Source organism: Nematolebias whitei, chromosome 11 (genome assembly GCF_014905685.2).
Source record: "Nematolebias whitei isolate Nwh7 chromosome 11, NemWhi1, whole genome shotgun sequence".
Taxonomy (NCBI): domain Eukaryota; kingdom Metazoa; phylum Chordata; class Actinopteri; order Cyprinodontiformes; family Rivulidae; genus Nematolebias; species Nematolebias whitei.
The window spans coordinates 22,572,438-22,593,693 of record NC_056508.1 but is presented as its reverse complement, the minus strand read 5'-3'; the positions used below and the strand labels follow the sequence as shown (position 1 = coordinate 22,593,693).

The following is a 21,256-nucleotide window of genomic DNA, read 5'->3' as shown; positions in this document are numbered from 1 at the left end:
CAACAAAATCAAAAAAAGGCATTTCAGAAAACAACCTTTAAAAAAAAATGGTCACAGCAAATAAAACACACACACTCACAAACTGTGATAGCATTTCCAAACACACAAAATAAAATGGGCTTTCTAATACCATATGAGCTTATTTTATTTTTATTTTTTACCTAACAGACACTCGTACAAAAAGTTCAGCAATAGAAACTTTGAAATTCAACATTCAACTTCCTAATGTCCACTACATACAATGTTTTGTTACAAAACATCTTAGATAAAATTTTACAAAATATACTTTTCACAACTATAAAAAACCTTTAGGAATTCAGCATCATCTGCTGAGGATCCATAGTTCAAGACAAAAATCACACATTTTCTTTATCTCCTGATAATAAACTCATATAAACATATCATCTTATTTTATAATGTAATTCAAATGTACCCATACAATGATCCTGTTTGACATATTGGGTTTTTAGATGCTGACTATATTGCAGAACACAATGATGGTTAATATTAAAAACTGCAGATCTGTTTTAATAAACATTAAATGATCAAACTTTAAAATGAATTCCAGCCATGGTTTTTCCAAGGACATGAACACGTGTGCAAACACAAGAGGGAGACATTTTCTGTCTTAACTGCTCCTCCACAGCAGCAAAGCAAGGTGAGAACTATTCATTGAATACAATAAGTCTTTTCCAGGAGTGGTTAAGACATGTAGAGAGTACAGTCATACCAAGCCAGTTTACTCAAAGTGCCTTGGATTTTATCCTAAATAACCAAATTCATTAGAAATTGTTTTCCTAAAAATAGAATCATGACGTAAAGAAAAAATTACACAAAGCCTAAAGATTCATATAGATCATTTACAATGTACCTTTAGGTAAAAGGATTTCAAACAGCAATAATAAATATCTTTAAAAATTATTTTATTTATTTTTTCCATTTCCAACATGTATAAAACAAACAGAAACAGTTTCAACATGCAGAACAAAGAGGACTTCAACACTGTAATAAAGCCAGTACATGGACTACAAGGCCCCATCCAACATCAACAATCTGTTGCAAGATTTTAGATTTGAAATGAGCCGTCAGGAAAAAAAAAAAAACTGCAAGGAAACAGAAATATCCTTATACTTCACTGTGTGCCTTTTCCCAACAAATAAACAACCAAACTACATTTGGCACACAAACCAAGTCGGGACTAATTTATGTTTTGAAAAAATATTTTTCTTTTCCTGATGGAAATCAGACACAATGTTACAAAACATCCCCCCCCCCCCCCTTTTTTTCTTTTTGGTTCATATTTCCTTCTTGAAGCTAGTTTCGTCTTACTGCCCACAGAATAGGTGGGGGTGTCAAATAGTCAACACAGGTCACACAAAACCACATTGGTGTATAGAAGTTTTAGTTCCTACCAAGAGCAAGAAAAAGACAGCGGAACAAGAAAACAGACCAAAAAAAGTTGTACACTTTATGAAAACGTGACACAAAGCCAAAGAGCATTTGGTCTCAAGCATCACAACTTCATATAATTCTAGTGGAGCTATCAGATGTTCTTTAACCCCCACCCCACCCCACAACAAACACACAGTTTGATTTAAGGCAGAGGCATAAGCAAAATGATATCCACAGCAGAACTACCAGAAATCTACAAATCCACAAAGCAATGATTGCATTTCCTAGAATCAAGGTGTTTTGTGCATCGAGGTTATTTTGTTGTAAAAAGAAAACTCTCCTTTCACCTCTAACAAGAAATAATGTGCAATACTCTGCAAAGACACAAACCTTTCTGCTTACATAAGAGTTATTCATTATCCAGAACAACTAACTGTTACACGACTATTTTACACACACAAGCAAACATGAAAGAACCTGATTACCACAATTCATAATAAATTATTAGGACATAGATGTGCCTCATTGAGCATGGCTGTATCTTTAAACCAAAAATCAACATTTCCTTAAAAGATCTGTCCTCATTCAACTCCACAAAGTATGTTAGAGTGCATTTAACAAATGATTTGTTTTAATTTGATAAAACATTTAAGTATAAAAAAAAACCTTTAAACGTTTTTAAAATCAAACTGTAACAGTTTTTGCTTTCAGTAATAATAATAATAGGATTTTCTTGTTAAAGATGTTCTTTGAAAACGTGCATGCCACTTACGGAGTCACAATACTTGGGCTTGACTGAGGTAACTAACTCAACTGTGTTGTCATTTGCCCAAGTATTGGAGTACAAATACTATCTGCAAAGACGAATATTGTATAGTTCAAAACGTCCGATGTGCAAAATGTGTCAGTGTCTGCTTCGACCACCTTCAAAAGCATGGTGCTCCATATGAGCTGCAAGAAAAAGAAGCAAAAACAGAATTTAGGCAAAAAGAAAAAGTTTTACGTTATTGAGGTTTCACAATAAAATGCTACGAAAGAAAGAAAAAGATGCTCACGTTTATAAAACACAGCTTTAAATGGTGTCTGTGGAAGAAGCTCATAGATCTTTCCCAAGACGTTTGACTCGCTGGCACAGGAAGCGTTCCCGTTCCAAACCTGAACTACGTCTTCTCTGTCTCTTACACTGACGCTGACCCCGACAACCTCATCCTCTGTAAACACAATTTAACACAATTACATTATATTATTCCCAAATTTGATTAAATCCACGGGGTTAAGGAAAGAGCGCTCAGTTGGTGTCATCGTGCTTACGTAAGAAACCTTGGATATACAGCATTTGACCAGGATATGTTCTTTTTTTTACTCTTTTTTTATTTTAAAAACACAAGTGGGTACATCCTGTCACTGACCTATAGAGAAATGTTTTGTGTGTGTTACTTGTAGTTAGGGCTAAATTGGGTTTTGTGTCAATTCAAAAATATGATTTAACTGGGTCCTCGAGTACACAATTTCGTTCCACCTCATGTACCACCTGTGATGTGAATGACAATAAAGAACCTTGAAATCTCCACCATATTTTAAAGGCCTCATGGGTTTGAAACCCTGTAAATGTTATTTTTTCTATTAGAACAAATTATAGTTTAATGCTTATAATGAGTCAATTCAATGTAGACATTTAGGCCATAAAATATTTAGCCCAATTTTTGTGCTTTTTTTAGCTTTATCCTTGGTAAATTTCAATATGACAGCAGCATAAAAGGACCATTTCCCACTTAAAAAAAATATATATAATTATGTGGATATATTGCACACCTAAATGGAGAGATGTTACACTATTATTCCTCTATTCTGTCTGATTTATAGTCAGAAAGAGTTACACTCCAGTTTCAACTCTTTAAAAACTGAATTTAGCTTTCTTTCTGACCTTCACAGCTGACTGCTCTGTGTCTTTGAGTTGCAAGCTAACAGCTACTGGTGTCGTGCCACGTTGGACTGAACCAACTTGAAGCTGTGGGAGGAGGAGTGTAAAATGTAGTGATTATTTTCAAATATTTTTTTCAATTTATTAACACCATCAACCTCTTTCTGTTGAAAGTAATGAATCATTTTTAAGTGTAAAAATTCAATAGCAAAATCACAAGTTTGCACTTCCACTTACGACACTGGGGGAACAGCTGCTCCACTTGCTCCTTTACGCAGACGGTTTGTTTGAGGGTGGACACATTTTGCCTTAAAGCGAGCTTCCTTAACGTTCTATGCGTCCTTTTCCCCTCTTCTCAACCACCAATTGTTTGACGTAGATCACTACCCTGGTTTTGTTGGAGGTACTTTTCTGTCAAAAGGGAGTTCTTCTCCACGGTCACCTACAAATGTTCGCGGTTTTGATGCAATCCAATAAACTTTCTTAAAACTACACAGCTTTGACCAAATCAGTATTTTACAAATGTACAAAAGCTGACTGGAAAAAAATCCATATTGAAATAATTTAGTAATATTTCAGTATTCCAAACTGAACTGGCTCTGTATATAGTGTCAAAAATGGAAATATTGTTAGCTTTGGGAGCAATTAAATTTAATTCACCAGCAACAACAAAAAAAAAAAGACAAAAATAGTCATCTACCTGAGGCACAGTAATCACTGAACTGTTCTCCGATTGTAGCCAGCAGCAACTCTTTCCACACAGAAGACTGTAAAGTAAATGATACGATTGTTAAACAGAGAAAGCAGCAAAAACATGCATCATAAATACTCAGCAATGTTATCTCACTTACAGTGCATTCCTTGGGCACTTTCATTTTCCAAACACCACCTTTAGCATTGCTCTCTTCTTCCCTGTTTGCAAACAATCAGAAAAAAAATAGACACTACTTATTCCTCGAAATATAATTGAAACACACCTTATTCTGCAGAGACAACTAACCAAAGAGGCTTCCTTTCTCCCCTCATCAGGTGATAGCTGCATCTCATCGGTAAGCTGGAGACACTGGGTATGTTGTTGTAAACTCTCCAGAAGTTCTGCTCCAAGGTGAGGAGAGGAAACAGGTTATTTTGTTGAGCCTTTAACCAGTGCTGGTAATGTTTGGAATAAGCAACAATGGACACAACCACAGCCTGAGATTTGCCTTTTATCCCTAATCTCATTTATAAATAATGCAGACGGTACTGGAATACTAGCACAATGCAAATAACATGGGTTGCTATTAACTAGATTGGCTTGATGTGTTCAGACAGTAAAAGCATCATACCTGGACGGTTTCCACGGTGTAGATTTTCTTCAGGTTTGACTCACATTCAGCTGCTGTTGTCCCTGGCAGAGATCTGTCACCAGAAGAGACGCTTCATAAATACTTGGTGTTATTATTTATTTCTCTCTTTGTTTTTTCCATAGCCATATTTATTAGACAGATGAGTGCTACCCTCTGTGCAGACATTCTGGGGTGTGGGGATCAGATGACATATAAGCCAGTAAACAACACTGACCCCATTTGAACACAGCCCCCCTGCCCCCTGTGGTTTGCACTGTACACGTTGAGCATGTGACCACGATTACTCAATTTATTTAGTGATCTTTAAAATCATGGCTGTTACATTTATAACTTTCATTTCTTTGACGCACACAAGTTTGTTTTTAGGTAAATGGGCTGTACACCAACAACAAGAGACTCAGTTAAGTTTAAAACAATAGCAGGTGCTTATAAATCACTGGACTGATTTATAATGTTTTATCTGTGCTGACGTCAAAAGAATAAAATTATCAAAAGCTGTTACCTAACTAGACCTTTTCAAGTTTCATTTTCATTTCTAAGGAGACAGTTCAGATTAAATAGGCATATTCAGGACTGGTAAATTCATATTTTTTATCGTTTTGAGTTTACTTAACACCAGCAAGGGTTTCATAAGAAAACACAACGAACGTGTGTAAAAAATAAGCAATTATTTTCTTACCTATCGAGCCAGAAAGTCCAGGGTGAGTGTAAAGGCAGGATGTCATTTTCACTGGTGGGTGACATTCTTCCTAAATCTCCGCTCAGGCTGGACGGTGAGTTCAGTTGTATTGCAGCTACAGGAACTGCCATTGAATCTATATATTAACTCGCTAACGCCGATGTTCCCCAAAAGCTGTCCGGATTCAATATGTATCGGTTCGTTAGGTGATGTTAAAACTATTAGCCACTGACTCATAGGTGGTTTCACCGGTTAGTTCCGTCACATGAAGAAAAAAAAGAAAATGTTGACGTCCCTTGTTGTTCTATAGCGCACCAGAACTATCGCTTTATCACCAGAGCCCACATGTACCTTTACTTTTAAACATAACTACGGAAAGTATTAAGCAACACTCACTGACGACTTATTTTTAACCGCTTGTATATTAAACACCTTTGTTGATATTTGCTTCTTCCGCAAAGTTCATGACGTCATTGCAGACATGCGCAGTCGGGTCTGTCAGCAGCTTTGTGGAGGAGCTACGTGCTAGCTGCGCCGCTAATCAGCAAGCATTTCCTGCCAGGGACTGGACACAGCTATGGATATCGACTCCGTGCTGGAAGCGTTTCAAGGCAATGTTTACACTTATCCAAATTAATGATTTATTTTCTAGAGTTTGACGGTTTTGCGTTTGATTTTATTGTATTGGTTAAATCACTCATTTCGATAACTACGTTTCGCACGTTTACCGTCCGTATTTTAGCATACCAGCAACAACTAGCGTTAAAGAAAGCACTCATGAAACATTAGACCCTGCTTGACCTAACTAGTTTCAAGTTACATCTTGCAAAAAAAAAAAAAAAAACAGTCTGTTGCATTTGAAATGTTTCACTTTTTCTACTCCAGCTCACACTTGATGATTATGTAAACAGCTAGCTGAAACATAAAGCTAACAATGCACTGCTAACAGCAAATCAACTTTCCGTGCAGATGAGTGGCACTCTTAACACTTGTCTTGTTTTACTTAAATAAATACATTTTTCCCCACACAGCCGATTAAAATACTTTATATTTATTACACCATCGTAGACTTGGAGATGTGTTAGAAGTTGTACTTGAAATGAATGCTAATGTTGCAATTTGCAATATCTGATTGATCTAGGAAAGTTTTTTCCCTTTCTGTAGCAGATATCTTAACCAGTTTAATCATTACTATTAACAGTTTTTTTGTGTGACTTTAACAGATTTTGAGAAGAAGGGGAAAAAAGAAATCTGTCCTGTTTTAGAGCAGTTCTTGTGTCATGTTGCCAAGACGGGACAACCAGTGTGAGTAGTAAATTACAATAACTTCAGGCAAAATACTGGTTCTGCACTTGCAGTCTGCTTTGTGCTTCTTTAAAGAAGAGAAGCTTTTGTAATTTTATGCCCATGAATAATATACTTGCATGTTTAATGTCTTCTAGGATCTCGTGGTCACAGTTTAAAATATACTTCATGTTTAAGTTGGAAAAAGTCATGAACGACTTTCATGCTTCAACACCGGAACAGAGAGGACCACATAACTCCAATGTTGAGTATGTTCCCTTTGAAGAAATGAAAAAAAGGATCCTAAAGATTGTTGATGGTTACAATGGGTAAGTGGAGTAAAAAACACTGTTTTGAAGGCTTTTCAAATTGACAAAACGATTAGGTTACAACTTCACATGCACTTCCAAATAGCCTTGTAGGATTATTCCTGAAATACTGGATTTTTTAACCCCCCAAAAAAATTTTTTATAAAAATACATTAGCCTGAATCTTTGTGGGCTGCAGTGTACAGTTTTAGCAAACCAAAACCGTTTGGGAAATCTTTCAAAACTGAGATTATGTTTGTCTATAGCTTACAATTAAAGGCATCAAAACAAACAAACAAATAATAACTTGAACTGGTCTTTGTATTTTAGAATTACGGTTCGTCATAATTTTCTAGGTGAAACATTTTCACCAGAGTTTAGGAAATGATGCATTATGAATAACTATTTCCGTCATGCTTGAAAAAAGATGTGATTCTCTAACCCAGTGGTTCCCAACCCTGGTCCTCGAGGAACACTATCCTCCATGTTTTAGTTGTTTCCCTGCTCCAACACACCTGATTCAGTGATTGAATAACTTCATCAAGTTCCGTAGAAGCCTGTTAACCATCCATTCACTCAAAGCGGGTGTATCAAAGCAAACTACTAAACAACAACTAAAACATGCAGGATGGTGTTCCTCAGGGACCAGGGTTGGGAACCACTGCTCTAACCTGCTCTCACAATACAACATTTAACAGTAATGCTGGTCTGCTGTGCAAAATAAGCAGTTGTAATTATGAGTAAAACATTATACAGTACCGTAGTTACATTTTTTCTCCTCTTAGACACTGCTCAATTCTTGCTAAATGTTGGTGCTTGCATTGTGACAGTTTGCATGTTTGGTACCCCAAAGAATAAATAAAATAAAAATAAGGAGGTAGGAGAAAAGAAAACGTGACCATATCTTATTTATTTCAATTCCATTTATTTTGTGTATAAAACCAAAAATAATTGTTGTTTTTTTCTTCTTCTTTCGGCTGCTCCCTTCTTCAGAGGTCACCATAGCAAACAAAGTCTCACGAAGACTTAGCAATTGTTTTTACGCCAGATGCCCATCTGACGCAACCACAGACCGCCGAGCTACCACAGCCCTCTGTGGAGCAGAGAGCTGCTATCTATGGCACCCGGAGGAGCAGATGGTGGGGGGTTAAGGGTCTTGCTCAAGGGCCTGGAGTGGGGCAAATGAGGGTGGGGGCAGGTGTAGGTGCTTCATCTATCCCACTCACATTTTTACTGTTGTCGGTACCAGAAGTTGAACCGGCGATCTTCTGATCACAGGTCCACCTTCTCTAACCTCTGCGCCACCACTCCCATAAAACCAAAAAGAAATAAAAAATATAAATCCACTTCAAGCCAACATAGATCCAGTTTCAAATCCTGTTATTGGCACGTTATTGAAATTATAATACAATACATAAACACGATTAAATGTTAGCATTGGACCAAACAAGCCTCATTTCTGATTGCACGACACACACACAATCCCACATGCAAACATGCATAGCATCCATATTTTCTTCCTTAATCAAAGCGCGCTGCATGTGAAGTCGCATCATCTTCTGCGCATGCGGGTCACCTCAGAACTGTAAGCGGTTCACACTGGAGTTTGAGGGAGGTCACATTTCTTTGATAATGTGAATGAGCACGCTAAAAAAAATCAGACTTGAGCAAAAAACCCTGACTTGAGCAGTGTGAACATAGCCTTAGAAGGAGTTTATGGTAAATTACATTCTGACTTTTGCAGGCAGCCAATGGAGAGAAGCTAAAATTGTAGAAAAATTTTTTTTTTTTAAACTTTGTCTAAACTAATATACAGTTTTTCACAATCTAATAACTTTAAAAGTTCAAAGTTAAAGTACATGGTCAGCCTTACATTATGAGAGCAAGCAGATAAAGTTGATGTGCATAAAGTGCATTTTTCAGATACATATCACAAACTACTTCACAGTAAACTACAGTAAGATAAATACAGTGCAAATAAATAAATGATGATAGACATGTTGTCATCATTTGACACTGCTCTGTTGGTTTTACAAAATGGTACTATTACATATTGGAGATATGAATACAATCCTATTAAAATGTTGTTTTTTCTTTTTGGCTTGCAGCTCTGGCAGGATGTGCTGATGTTGATATTAAGAATATTTAGTGTTTTTAAAAGTAAATATCTGTAACTTTTTCCAGAACTCCATTCACCATCCAGCGTCTGTGTGAATTGCTTACGGATCCTAAGCGACATTATACAGGTACAGACAAGTTTCTCCGAGGTTTAGAAAAGGTGAGAAATTAATTCCCTCATTATATAAAAGTCTGTTCGCTTTTAATTATGTTTATTACTGTTTAATATTAATGCATAATACTGTTTGTTGTTGCAGAATGTAATGGTCGTCAGCTGTGTTTACCCCACAGAGTAAGTGCATCATCATTGACTAACTTTATGCTCTTTGCTATCCCAGCTTCAGTCTTCAAACTGAAGCGTATTATGAAAAGCTCTGGTAACAGGTATTTCCGTGCCTTTTTGCTTCTTTTAAAGCAAAAATGGAGCATCAAGCGTAAACAGAATGAATGGGGTGATGTTTCCGGGTAACTCCTCTCTCTATTCAGACAGGTGGGAGCACAGTTCTTATCAGTATTTGTAATGGACTGACACCTCTTTTACTACAATCAAAGACGGTCACAAAGTCTAAATGTAGTTTGACTTGTCAGGTTGAGTCAGGATTCTGCTGATTTGTCTCCTATCTTGTGGCATGACATTTTTAAAATGGTCATTTTTTTCTTGTGTAGTCGAAATGTGAACGGGCCAGGCACACCAAAAACACTCAACAGACCAAAGCTGCCAATGTCGACTTCACTACCCACTAATGGACTGCCTGACTGTCCAGTCAGCAAAGAGCCAGACCCAACTGCCGAGGTGGAGGAGCACCGTATGAGGTAAGTACAAGTGAGAGTGACACACCTAGTTAGTATAAACCTATGATAATAACCAATATTTGTTGTCAAGTCCAGGTGTTTCCTCTGTAAAGATCCATAATTCAGGACATACACAAGGACTAATACCTAGTGGAAATAATTGATTAATGTGTGATTAATGATAACGTGTTTTTGCCAGTGAAACTTTGCCATCAGAAGATGAGATAAAACCCAGATGTTCAATAAAAAACAAACGCCCAGAGAAAGAGGAGGACACCGACGACAACAGCCAAGAAGCCAAGAGGCTGAAGTTTGATGTAAAAGAAGAGGATGAACTAAAAAGTGAAGAAAATGAGTCGTCTTGTCATAAAGAACTAGAGAACAAGACACAGGAGTCATCCGAAGACTCCTGTGATGAGCAGTGCAAAAGTGACAAATCTTGTGACACACCTAGTGATACAGAGACTCCTGGTAAGTGTTCATACTCCGGCTGATGTGTATCTACTGCCAGAATAATCAAGTTCTTGTGCAAACAAGCAAATTAGTTTATAGAAAACCCATCTGGAAAACAATGCCAGAAACATTGATTACCTTCACCTTTTGAGTGAACATTTTGATTTTGTTTTTCAGACACTTAAACATTTACTAAATAGCCACAATGTTCAAACCACTAACAGGTGAAGTACCACAGTTCATCGTGTTAGAACATAATGTTCTGCTGAAAACCTGCATCCTGACATTTGCATAAATGTTTATTTGACTTTGGATACTCGTTTTTTATAGATTTTTATAGACATCTCACTCCCACACTTGACAAAAGAAGAACTTGACAAAAAGACTGAGGTAAAAGTTAACTTCTACACTCCCCCTGAAACCACTGTGATGGGATGTGATGCCGTCAGTGGGGAGCAGGGCTCCTCCATCGTGGGTTTTGTATGGCTTCTAAACTTGTGGCCAGTTTGGGGAAAATCCCTTGTTTTACTCCCACACTGACAACTGTTTCTTTCCATAACTGAGAGATGGAACACCAACACTTTATTTCTTATTTTAGCGCTCTTTATTTACAGTTTACCTATTTGAGATCATTTAAAACATGGTTGAAAGTGGGATCTGCTATGTGGGAGTACATCAATGACTGGCTATAAGTTATAGACTATTTGGAACTAACAATTGGCTACATTAACAATAATTAAACTGTGATAGCTCATTTATTTTTTAAATTTAATTTTTGAGGCTAAAAGTTTTCTTTTGAGTCTTTTAGTTAAATTGACTCCCCAATAGCTCATCTGCTCGTTTTTCATCACCTGCTCTGTTCTCAAGTCGATATTTACATGAGGAGGAAGGCATGACAAAACACATCTGGAAACATACTCTTGCTTGTTCATCTTTGAACTTTTCCATTAATAGTTTCTAATGAGGGGTGTATTACTAAAAGAGACTTAGACTTTACATCATGTCAGTTTATGAATGTCATCACAAACTGCCCGCCCACACCCCAGTTAAGGCTCAAATAAATTTTATATACAGTAGATCAGATGATTGTTTTCAAAGTAGCTCTTGTGATTAATTTTTTTTCTTTGAGTGCTTATGTCTTGGGCTTAGCCTAGGTCCAATTGAACCCTCCTGGTTAAAATGGAAAAAGCATCTGCTAGACCATGGGACAAATCTTGTACTGGGCTAATCTTTTGAGTTCATGGCAACACACTGGGGGTGAGCAAACCACTTTATTTAGGTGTAGGATGGCGTTAGGCATCTAGGAATGCAAAGCTAAAAAGAAAAACAAAACTGCTCCTTAATTAGCAAAATAAAAAAAATTATATATATATATATATATATATATATATATATATATATATATATAATCAGCTTTTCAAATATACAGAATTTTAATATATAACCTGTTAATATATAACCTGTAAAAAAATTACAAACAAGTTATATTCACATGAAAAATTCTGTTTGTTCTTCAATTTAAAATGTTAACAACCTCAACTATTATATAATTTTGTATAAATAGTTATTATAGACATACCACTTGACCATACAGAGTTCAAGGTTTCTAGAAAGTTAGGGTTTTTTTTTGTCCATTATTGGTTTGTAGCTTAATTTTGAAAAACATTTTTTCTCATTTCACCGAAGGTGACTGTCGTGGAGAAAAGGGATTCCCAAAACAACCAGGTGTAAGCTTCATCAGATTTATTACAAAGATCTGAACAGCAATCACAGAAGATCAGTGCATTTACAAGTTCACACTTATCAATGCTTTCACCTGTCTGACGCTCTGACCCGTTCTGACTTCCTGAACAGAAAAATCAGTTTTGTAAAAACTTCCAGCCCCTCCCCGCCCTGTCCAGCTTTATCAAAACCCAGCTGTAGTCAGAAGTGGGAGGAAATCTGGAAGACCAGCAGTTCTCAAGGGCACTCCAAGAAAGATGCCACTGTAATCGTATTGATCACCTTGAAGATGATAGAATTATCTCTTGCTGTCCCTTTACTGACTGATTACATGAAGACTGATTATTACATACGGTAAGGATCATGGAACATTTTAACAGTATTCACAATAACGGTAAAAGAGCAGTGACAATTATGGAGCATGGTGAGCGCAAATAATACACATTCCCGTGACAGCGACGTTCAAGCCCAAATCTGTATAAAGATCACAATTAAATTTTGAATCCCATTTCAATTATGATGAGAGTATTAATACAGAATGTTTCAAAAAACAACACGTGCAATCTTGTTGCAGTTTTCAGGAAAATGGTTTCAAACATCAACCACACAGATCAGCGTTCAGTCAGACATACTCCAGGCGATTTTAGTTTCCTATATAAATAGTGGTCTACTACTACAGTACAGGTGGAGTAAACTGAGCCAAGCTGACGTTTCATTAGTGGTTTAACATGATGCGATGTAAACATTGTTCACCTTACAGACATCACTTGTAGTAATTTTAACAATGGAAGGGAAAAAAAAGACCCAACAGGCCCAGCGTTGCTCATTTCAATAAATTCCAGTTGAAAATGCCAAATCACTTATTTCTTCATTAATTACGTGAATAACACGATCTAACAGGGGCTGCCATGTTGGAAATCTGAGCTTTTTGATTTGTTGTTGGTTGGTTCTCGCCAACAAGAACAGTTTCTGAACCAGTATTATTATTATTATTATTATTATTAGTGCTGCTATCTTTAGTCCATATTTAGAGCTAAGGTTTAATTAGGTTATTTTTAAGGCAAGAACTTTTTTGAAATTTGCCATTTGTGTTCTACAAAATAAAACCAAATTTAAATTGTTCTTCAATAGTTACTACGGAGAGATAAGATACCATTTTTGTCCCTCAGCTATGGCCCTCTAGATGCTGTCTGAATAGACAAGTAGTCCCCATGATTTAACTACAACTTCAGTCCGTTTTCCTGGTTCTCGTAATATTTAAATCTTATTGATAAGGATAATTTCATTACATTAGCACTATTAGTGTATTTACAACGCGCTGTTTTTGAAGGCATAAACATAGCTTTACAGGCCTTTAAAATAAGGTAGCCCAGGAGTAATTAGTTACAAAGACTATTCATAAACATTCTGTCACTGTTTTTTCCTCAGAGCAAAACGGCCTGCAAACTGAACCAGCCCAGAAGGAAGGAGACTCCGCTGAGAGTGTGGCTGCCCTCAGTGTCACCGGTGTCAGCTCTGAGGATCAGCCTGAGCAGCCGGATCCATCAGAGACGAACACAAGCTCTGAGCAGGACAATGAAGAGTGCACCAGCAGCAGCTGTGATGGAGCGAGCTCAACCAGAGATGGACAGGTTTCTTCTTCCAGTAATTCCCCAGACTTGCCCACAGAGGGTGGTGCTGACATTTCAGACAATGCTGAGACCTCGTTAGAGCTCGGGGAACACGACTAACCAGAAGCTCAGCATACTTTGACTTTTTTTTTTTTTATTACACTGTATGATACCAACCCAAGGGTATATCTGTAGCACTGTGGACCTTTAGGCATCAGGACCAAAAGTGACATGGGTTATGAGACTCCTTACAGAAGGATCTAAAGCTCTCTTCTGTTTCAGCTTCTCGTGGCTACTGGTCAGCTGGTCTTTAAACTGGAAGGAGATTATTTGAAAAAGATCATGGAGACTGCCTTTTTCACTATTAACAACAACAAAAAAAAGTTTTCTTTATTTCTATGTTTGAACTTATTTAATGTTGATAATGTGTCTTTGTATGTCATTTGTCATTTATTTCCAAGGAGATCCATTTGACAGAATTGTGTTTTAGCCTAAGCACAGTAGTTTTAATTTTTTTAAGGAAGCCATCTCGTTCTAGGTGAATGAGGTCATTGCAGATATGAAGCAAAACCTCATGGATGTCTGTGTTTTATATGAAGCACATACCATATATAAATATATATTTCTTACCTTGCACTTACTAGCATCCACCCCTTAAGACGTGCAAAAAGTTGTTTTGCTTTGTCACTGTAAGAAGCCAATTTAACACAGCTGTGCCAGTAGTGACCACTTTGGTTAGATGAGCATTAGTTTGGTCTAAAGGTAGCCATTTCTGCATCAAACTCTAAACGAAACACAAGGTACTTGTACTTTCTGTATGTCGTACCTTCGTTGTACAACTATCACTTTTGATAATTAGGATTTTTACAGTACACATCTGTAAATCAGTTTTTGTAGACTTGTGATACATGTCCACTGCCTGGAAATGGAAGGCTTGAGCGTGTACAATAGTATTCATGGAAAGCAATAAATGCTAAAATTTGATATGTTCAAGTGGTTTTAATCTGAGTTGTAAAACAGGTTATGCTCATGAGGTGGAGCAGCTGTGGGAAGGATTTGGTCAAACTTGAAATGTGACTTTTGAGGAACTGCCCTTGTCTGGCCAGTCTGAAAATGTTCTCTGAAACATGCGCAGTTATGGATGTAACTAAGTACAAGTACTTCGTTACTGTACTTAAGTACACTTTTCATGTATCTGTACTTTACTTAAGTAGAGTTAAACATGGGCACTTTTTACTTTTACTTCATTACATTTTAGATTAGGTATCTGTACTTTCTATTACACTACATTTCTATAATGCGTTGTGTTGCAAATTACATTCACGTTGCAACTTTTTAATTTGTTCATTAATTTGAAAGTAACCAATGGCGAGAGGGGAGTTGGTCCATTGAATCAATGCAAAATGGGCAGGTAACGTTAGACCCACCTTCAAGAAGAGCTATGTTCTAGTATATACATCACTGAGCTGGGTGCACCCACAGCACCGCTAACACACCCCAAATGAATTCCACCGAGGAAAGTCAGCCAGAAGATACAGTACGTGCCACCCATGGCCTTATTGAAAGACTATTGAAAGTCTGTAGAAAGACCATTGGAAAAACTATTGAAAGAAAGACTACTGAAAGATTATTCAGTACAGCAGGACAGATTCTGTCTCCCAAAAGAGCCAGACTGGACTTAAAAAACTTTGAAAACCAACTTCTTCTGAACTTGAACAAGAAATTCTTGCTGCAATATTAAAATGTGTCAGTTCATGATGTTAGAACAGGAGATGTCTCCAAATGACTTGACACTCGGGTCCAAGTTTTAAAAATGGTGTCAGGAAGTTAAAATATTGTTCAATATTGACCCATTACAAGGTTGAATAGACAGTATTTTATCTAGAGCTGATGACAAACTGGAGTTGAAATGATCGTTGCCTATTTCTTTGTTAGTCGTGTCTAATGCTCCTTTTTTCAGGCAGACAACTTTTACTTAAATGTGTTTACTGCAGTTAAAATGACACTTTGGTTTTAATTTGTGTTAAATAGAAACTTTCAAAAGTAAAATCATTCCTATTTCTTATTTTGCTTAATGACGTTTAACTCTGCAGGTCATCCCTGAAATTCTGACGCACAGAATCACAAGTCCAAGTGTGAACTGTGTCACAGAGTAAACACAATAAAAACGTATTATCTGCAGCATTGTTCATTAAAATGGAACAACACTATTAATGTATTACAGTAAATATACATACGGTACGCAGACTTAAAGATATGTAGACCATTGCATTATGTAATACATTCAGCAAGTATTTTTACTTTTAATACTTTAAGTATTTTAAAAGCAAGTCCTTATTTACTTTTACTTAAGTAAAAACGTTAATGTTGTACTTCTACTTTTACTAGAGTACATTTTTGTCTGTTTATTTGTACTTTTACTTAAGTACAGTGTTTGAGTACTTTCTCCACCACTGGCTAAATGGATGAAGAACATTACATCACTTGTTTTTGTTTGTCTTTACCCATTCTCTGCTGTAGGCTGTACTCTTAACAATATTGCTGACTTGCTGATTATATGCAGCAAACATGTTTACATGTTATTAATAGCCACACATTTGAATAACATTTTTAGTGTTCCTGCCTGATTAAAGGTTACTATTTACACGTGAGCGTAGTTGATGAGTACAGCTAAAAGGAACTGTTTTCGTCTTAAAATAACTAGTTTCAAAAATGTCATCATGCAAATGCTATTTTATAAATCTTTACATGGTTCCAGATTGTGTGGTTATCCCGACAGAAACTGGTATTCCTGTTCGAAATGCCCCACACTGTATCAGAAGTGCTACAGCTAGCTGCTGCTGCCATTAGTTTTTATAAAGAACTATAATTCTACGTTAACAATCACACTATGGAAAGTTAATGACGATGTTGAGGCTATTAAAACAGTGTTCGCATGAAAAGCTAAAAGTTTTTTTTTTTTTGTGGTAGGAGCTGCTTTAAGATGACAACAGTCCACTTTAGTCTTGGCCACTCTTCGACTAAAGTCTGGTCAGAATCAAACCATTTTTACCATAATCTAAAAAAGGCAAGATATTAATTACTCACAGAACCCCACTTAAAAATATATGAAATAAGTACTATACTCCAACAAAGTTAAGTCAGGTCCTCTGGACGGCTTCTATTTGTTGAAACGTTTCATCTTCCATCCAAAAGACTTCATCAGTCCAAGGAGCCACAACAAACTCTTCTAAGCAGCACACACATGGTGGTGATAAGATGGTGTCTGGAGTCCGCTCTCCCCCATCGACTCCTCTGAGGCAGTCCTAGCCAAAATGGTTCAAAACGTCCGAATAATGACTTGATGAAACGTTTCAACACAAAGAACCCGTCCAGATGATCTGCTGTTGTATTTTTTACCTGGATTGTTGAACTTTGCTGTTTTGAACCACTTTGGCCATGGCTGCCTCAGAGGAGTTGATGGGGGGAACTTTGATAAGGACTATACTGTTTTTAGTGCTTGTAAGAGTTTTCTTTCTTTAATAGACAAAAGGTAAACAAGCCTCGGGTACAGAAGAATATGTGCAAAATTATTTTCTTCTTTCGGTTGCTCTCTTAGGTCGCAACAGTGAGCTCATTCGCACGAAAGATTTGGCAATTGTTTTACGCCGATGCCCTTCCTTGAACCCACAACCACAAGATTACAAGTCCACAGCACTGACCACCAAGCTACCACAGCCCCCTATGCAAGATGATTAAGAAAAAAAGACAAACAAGTGGAATAAAATTATTAGTTGTGTAAGACCAGCGGAATGAATCATGTTAATCATGAGAGGATTAACATGGCCAGTGGCCTGGACACCTCTAAGCTAAGATTATCACTTTCCTTGCTGTCAGCACATTTCACAGCCAGGATAATGTAGGGCCAGCCCAAGCCATTAAACAACAACATTGTTGTTCCACTGAAAAAATCATTTTTTCAGAGTGTCTGGCAGAGCAATGATGCCTTTCAGTTTCATTACAAGTGAGGAAAACAGTTGCGGTCTGTTGGCAGACTGCAGCTGACCTGTAAACAATAATCAGGTCTGTTGGGGATAAATGACTGAGCTGAATCATCAGGCTGGTCAGAACTTCCTATTCTGGAAGGAGATTACACACGTTCCACTTTTACCATTGAGTAAGATGAAACAGATCTCATTATCCTATCAGGTAACAAACTTTTTATTGTAACACCTTATAAATGCTTTATGATGTTTGATGAATTATTGGTTGGAATGGTCCAAACTGGGCCACTTCCAAAGCAGATCGAAGTAAAAAAAAATAAATCTTAAAATTTCAAAAGGATATGTTTGAATATTATTACTTAAAAGTTTACATCACTGTCAATTTAGCTTTACAGTACATTGTTTGATTGGCCAAAATATGAAATTCCTGCCAGAAGTGACGCTGGTTACACTGGAAGTGCAACTGCTAAGTGCTGCCGCAGATGGTTATGCTTGTAAATAATAGAATTCTATGTAAATATCCAAACATTGCAAAACTGATAGCAGCATAAAGATTGGTGAAATTCAAGTCAAACGTTCGTAGCATTCCTGTCTGGTTGCATTAAAGGAATAGTTCAGATATTTTAAAGTGAGGTTTGGGAAATGCATGTCTTGGATACAGCTGTTGAATGACTGGAGAAATGGTTTATTTCTGACCTTTAACAGCTTACGGTTCAAAATCTTAAAAAAAATTAACTGGAGTTCATGCAAACTCTCCCACATATACTTTTACCTTTTGCATTACGTGATTATTCTGGATTACATTTTTTGACATTCTTAATGGAACTGACCCCAGGCTGCACCAAACTTCAACACTTTGATGCTGCTGCTATTTGCACAAGAAATAACTACAGAAATATATGTGTGGCAGTCTAAATGTCTATAAAACAGTCCAACAATGTTCAGTCAGGTCATCTGGACGGTTTCTTTTTATTGCTGAGACGTTTCGTCCTTCATCCAAAGGACTTCGTCAGTCCGAGGATGGCCACCAAGAAACTGAGTCCCACAAGCAACGCACTCACATAGTGGAAAAAAAAAAAAACAGTTTACTGGTGATAAGATGGTTTCTGGGACCTGCCCTCTCCCCTATCAACACCTCTGAGGTAGCCACACAAAAATTGTGCAAAACACCAACAGCTCATGCGCAATAATCCAGGTAAAAATCCAACAATGTTCAATCAGGTCATCTGGATGGTTTCTTTTTTTGCACTGTCCAGATGACCTGACGTTGGATTTTTACCTGGATTATTGAGCATGAACTTTCATCTATAAAATTGTGTTTGCAACAAAAAAAAAAACTAATGATTTTTTTTAGATTGGAGCTGCTTTAATGACGTAGTAATGACTACTTTGACCACAGCTGGGTTCAGTAAGAGAGCTCTACAACATGAAAGAGACTAAAAGGTTATAGCCTTTCCACAGAACTTTGCTTTAAAAATGGCCTTGTAGATGCAGCATCATGTAGATCTGCATTTCCAGTGGTGCCTGAGAGTCATTTTAAGGAGGCAGCAGCTACAAAGCTTACAAACGGTGCAGGGAGCAGTCTTGATTTGTGTGCTGCAACCCAGAGAAAAGCCCTTTGTCATCTTTATACGAACTAATTGAGTTTGACAAGTCTTCATTTCTAATCCGTTATCATGTGATCCACAGAAATCTGAGTCTCATCCTCACTTTCAGATGGGATTTGTTGCAACACAGAGAGAACCTAACGACACTTCTCCTTGTACTGACTTATTATTTTGGTTTTTGTTGATTAGTATAAGCTCCTTGGAGGAATGAGCCTTCGTGATCATGCTCTACGAGTTATGGGTTTTGTTTAGTAAAGGTTTAAGGTAAAGTTCTCTTCAACTGGTTAGTGTAATGTAAGAGATCATTTCAGTGTTAGGTGAGCCGAAGAAAACCTTCCCATCATGGGTCAGCGCCTGAGCGAGGACAGTGACCCGGACAAGGAGATCGATGTGGCCGAGCTGCAGGAATGGTACAAAAAATTTGTTGTGGAGTGTCCGAGTGGAACGCTGTTCATGCACGAGTTCAAGAGTTTTTTTGGTGTCACTCATAACAAGGAGGCCGCAGATTACATCGAGAACATGTTTCGAGCCTTTGACAAGAACGGCGTAAGTACCGAAGTTCAAGGGTTCAATTAAATCCAACCATTTTTAATCATCGTTATTTGAGAGGCAGAAGTTCAACCACTGATATCGTAGCTCAAGTACACATCTTAAAGTTTCAGCCTCTGAATGTTTGCTCTGCTTGATTTAGCCAGTTGAGAAGTAGGATTGACATAAATTCAGATTTTCTGAACAATAAAGATTTATAAAGATAATATTTTCCAAATGAATGTATTTTGTTTAGCTTGCTGCTATATAGAAATGTCTTGGTGACAAATGCTCGCTGAACTCTTCCTGTTTGTTTTCAGGACAACACCATTGATTTTCTGGAGTACGTGGCAGCGTTGAACTTAGTCCTGAGAGGAAAACTGGAGCATAAACTTAAATGGACGTTCAAAATGTACGACAAAGATGGGAGTGGATGCATCGATAAAACAGAACTTCTTGAAATTGTTGAGGTAATGTGTCCTCATATTGTAGCACTCACTCACATTGATCGTATGTATTGTTTTATAAGGTTTACAATACTTTCAAACAAATCCTCAGACTTTTATAATAAAAACAGACTGTGCAGGAGTCAGGTTAAAAATAGTTTCTTTTTCAGTCCATTTACCGGCTAAAGAAAGCCTGCCATGGAGAGCTGGATGACGAATGTAACCTGCTGACTCCAGACCAAGTGGTTGAGCGGATATTTGAGTTGGTCGATGAAAACGGAGATGGTAAGAGTTTCTGAGAGCTTCTGCAGACTTTTACAAGTTTTGGTTGGTGTTGTCAAGTAAAATGGATATGGGACGTTCTGAGAAGAAAAAAAATGAAACGGGAAGACAGATTTTGGAGTCAACTCTTAGTTAAATTAAGAAATGTAGGCGTGTCTGAATAGAATAACTGTCCTTTGGCACGTAGGTGAGCTCTCACTGGATGAGTTCATAGACGGAGCACGAAGAGACAAGTGGGTGATGAAGATGCTGCAGATGGACGTGAACCCTGGGGATTGGCTCAACGAGCGAAGACGCAGCGCTGACTTCTAAGACTGACTCGTTCAAAGGATGTGTGATTGTTCACCTAATGAATTGTACATTGATGTATATAAAAGTCACACTGCCATTGCACGATATGTTTCCATGGCAGTGTTATACTTGAGTATACTATGAGTTTGGAGAAGTTGCCTATATAAAAGTTATGAAGCTTAGCAACATTACTCTTCATCCTATTCATTGCTTGCTATGTTATTGTTGGTTTGTTTCTGTATTTTACACATGCAATAGTTATAAAGCATTTACTGTATTTTGTTTGTTTGTTTTGGTCTTTTAAACATGCTTATTAACTCATTAGGATTTTGGCGGGATAGATGAATAGATAATTGATTAATTGACTGATTGAGCAACAGATTGAAAACACTCCCAGGGCTTTGAGGAACTAAAACAAAAATAAAAAGATTATTGGGATAAAATAGCAGGATTACATTATGAAGAAGTAACAGCTATTGAATCAAACTGTGGCT

General features: G+C 37.2%; 3 protein-coding genes across 3 annotated transcripts; 2 read left to right on the top strand and 1 right to left on the bottom strand.

The window, feature by feature from the left end:
* Positions 1–2,233: 2,233 nt before the first annotated feature.
* LOC119416822 (eukaryotic translation initiation factor 4E type 3-like) lies at positions 2,234–5,662 on the bottom strand. The gene is made up of 7 exons (XM_037684007.1): positions 5,339–5,662; positions 4,639–4,711; positions 4,314–4,408; positions 4,165–4,225; positions 4,014–4,080; positions 2,448–2,603; positions 2,234–2,343 (listed from the first exon to the last, which is right to left on the bottom strand). The coding sequence occupies exons 1-7, from the start codon at positions 5,467–5,469 to the stop codon at positions 2,297–2,299; spliced, it is 630 nt and encodes a 209-aa protein (XP_037539935.1). The 5' UTR covers positions 5,470–5,662; the 3' UTR covers positions 2,234–2,296.
* Positions 5,663–5,804: 142 nt separating this feature from the next.
* LOC119416820 (serine/threonine-protein phosphatase 4 regulatory subunit 2-A) lies at positions 5,805–14,340 on the top strand. Its single transcript, XM_037684006.1, has 9 exons — positions 5,805–5,949; positions 6,562–6,643; positions 6,781–6,951; positions 9,115–9,208; positions 9,306–9,340; positions 9,464–9,538; positions 9,715–9,861; positions 10,040–10,311; positions 13,444–14,340. The coding sequence occupies exons 1-9, from the start codon at positions 5,916–5,918 to the stop codon at positions 13,743–13,745; spliced, it is 1,212 nt and encodes a 403-aa protein (XP_037539934.1). The 5' UTR covers positions 5,805–5,915; the 3' UTR covers positions 13,746–14,340.
* A 4,988-nt stretch (positions 14,341–19,328) lies between these two features.
* Positions 19,329–20,819, top strand: guca1b (guanylate cyclase activator 1B). Its single transcript, XM_037684005.1, has 4 exons — positions 19,329–19,761; positions 20,064–20,213; positions 20,360–20,474; positions 20,659–20,819. The coding sequence occupies exons 1-4, from the start codon at positions 19,558–19,560 to the stop codon at positions 20,781–20,783; spliced, it is 594 nt and encodes a 197-aa protein (XP_037539933.1). The 5' UTR covers positions 19,329–19,557; the 3' UTR covers positions 20,784–20,819.
* Positions 20,820–21,256: the final 437 nt, after the last annotated feature.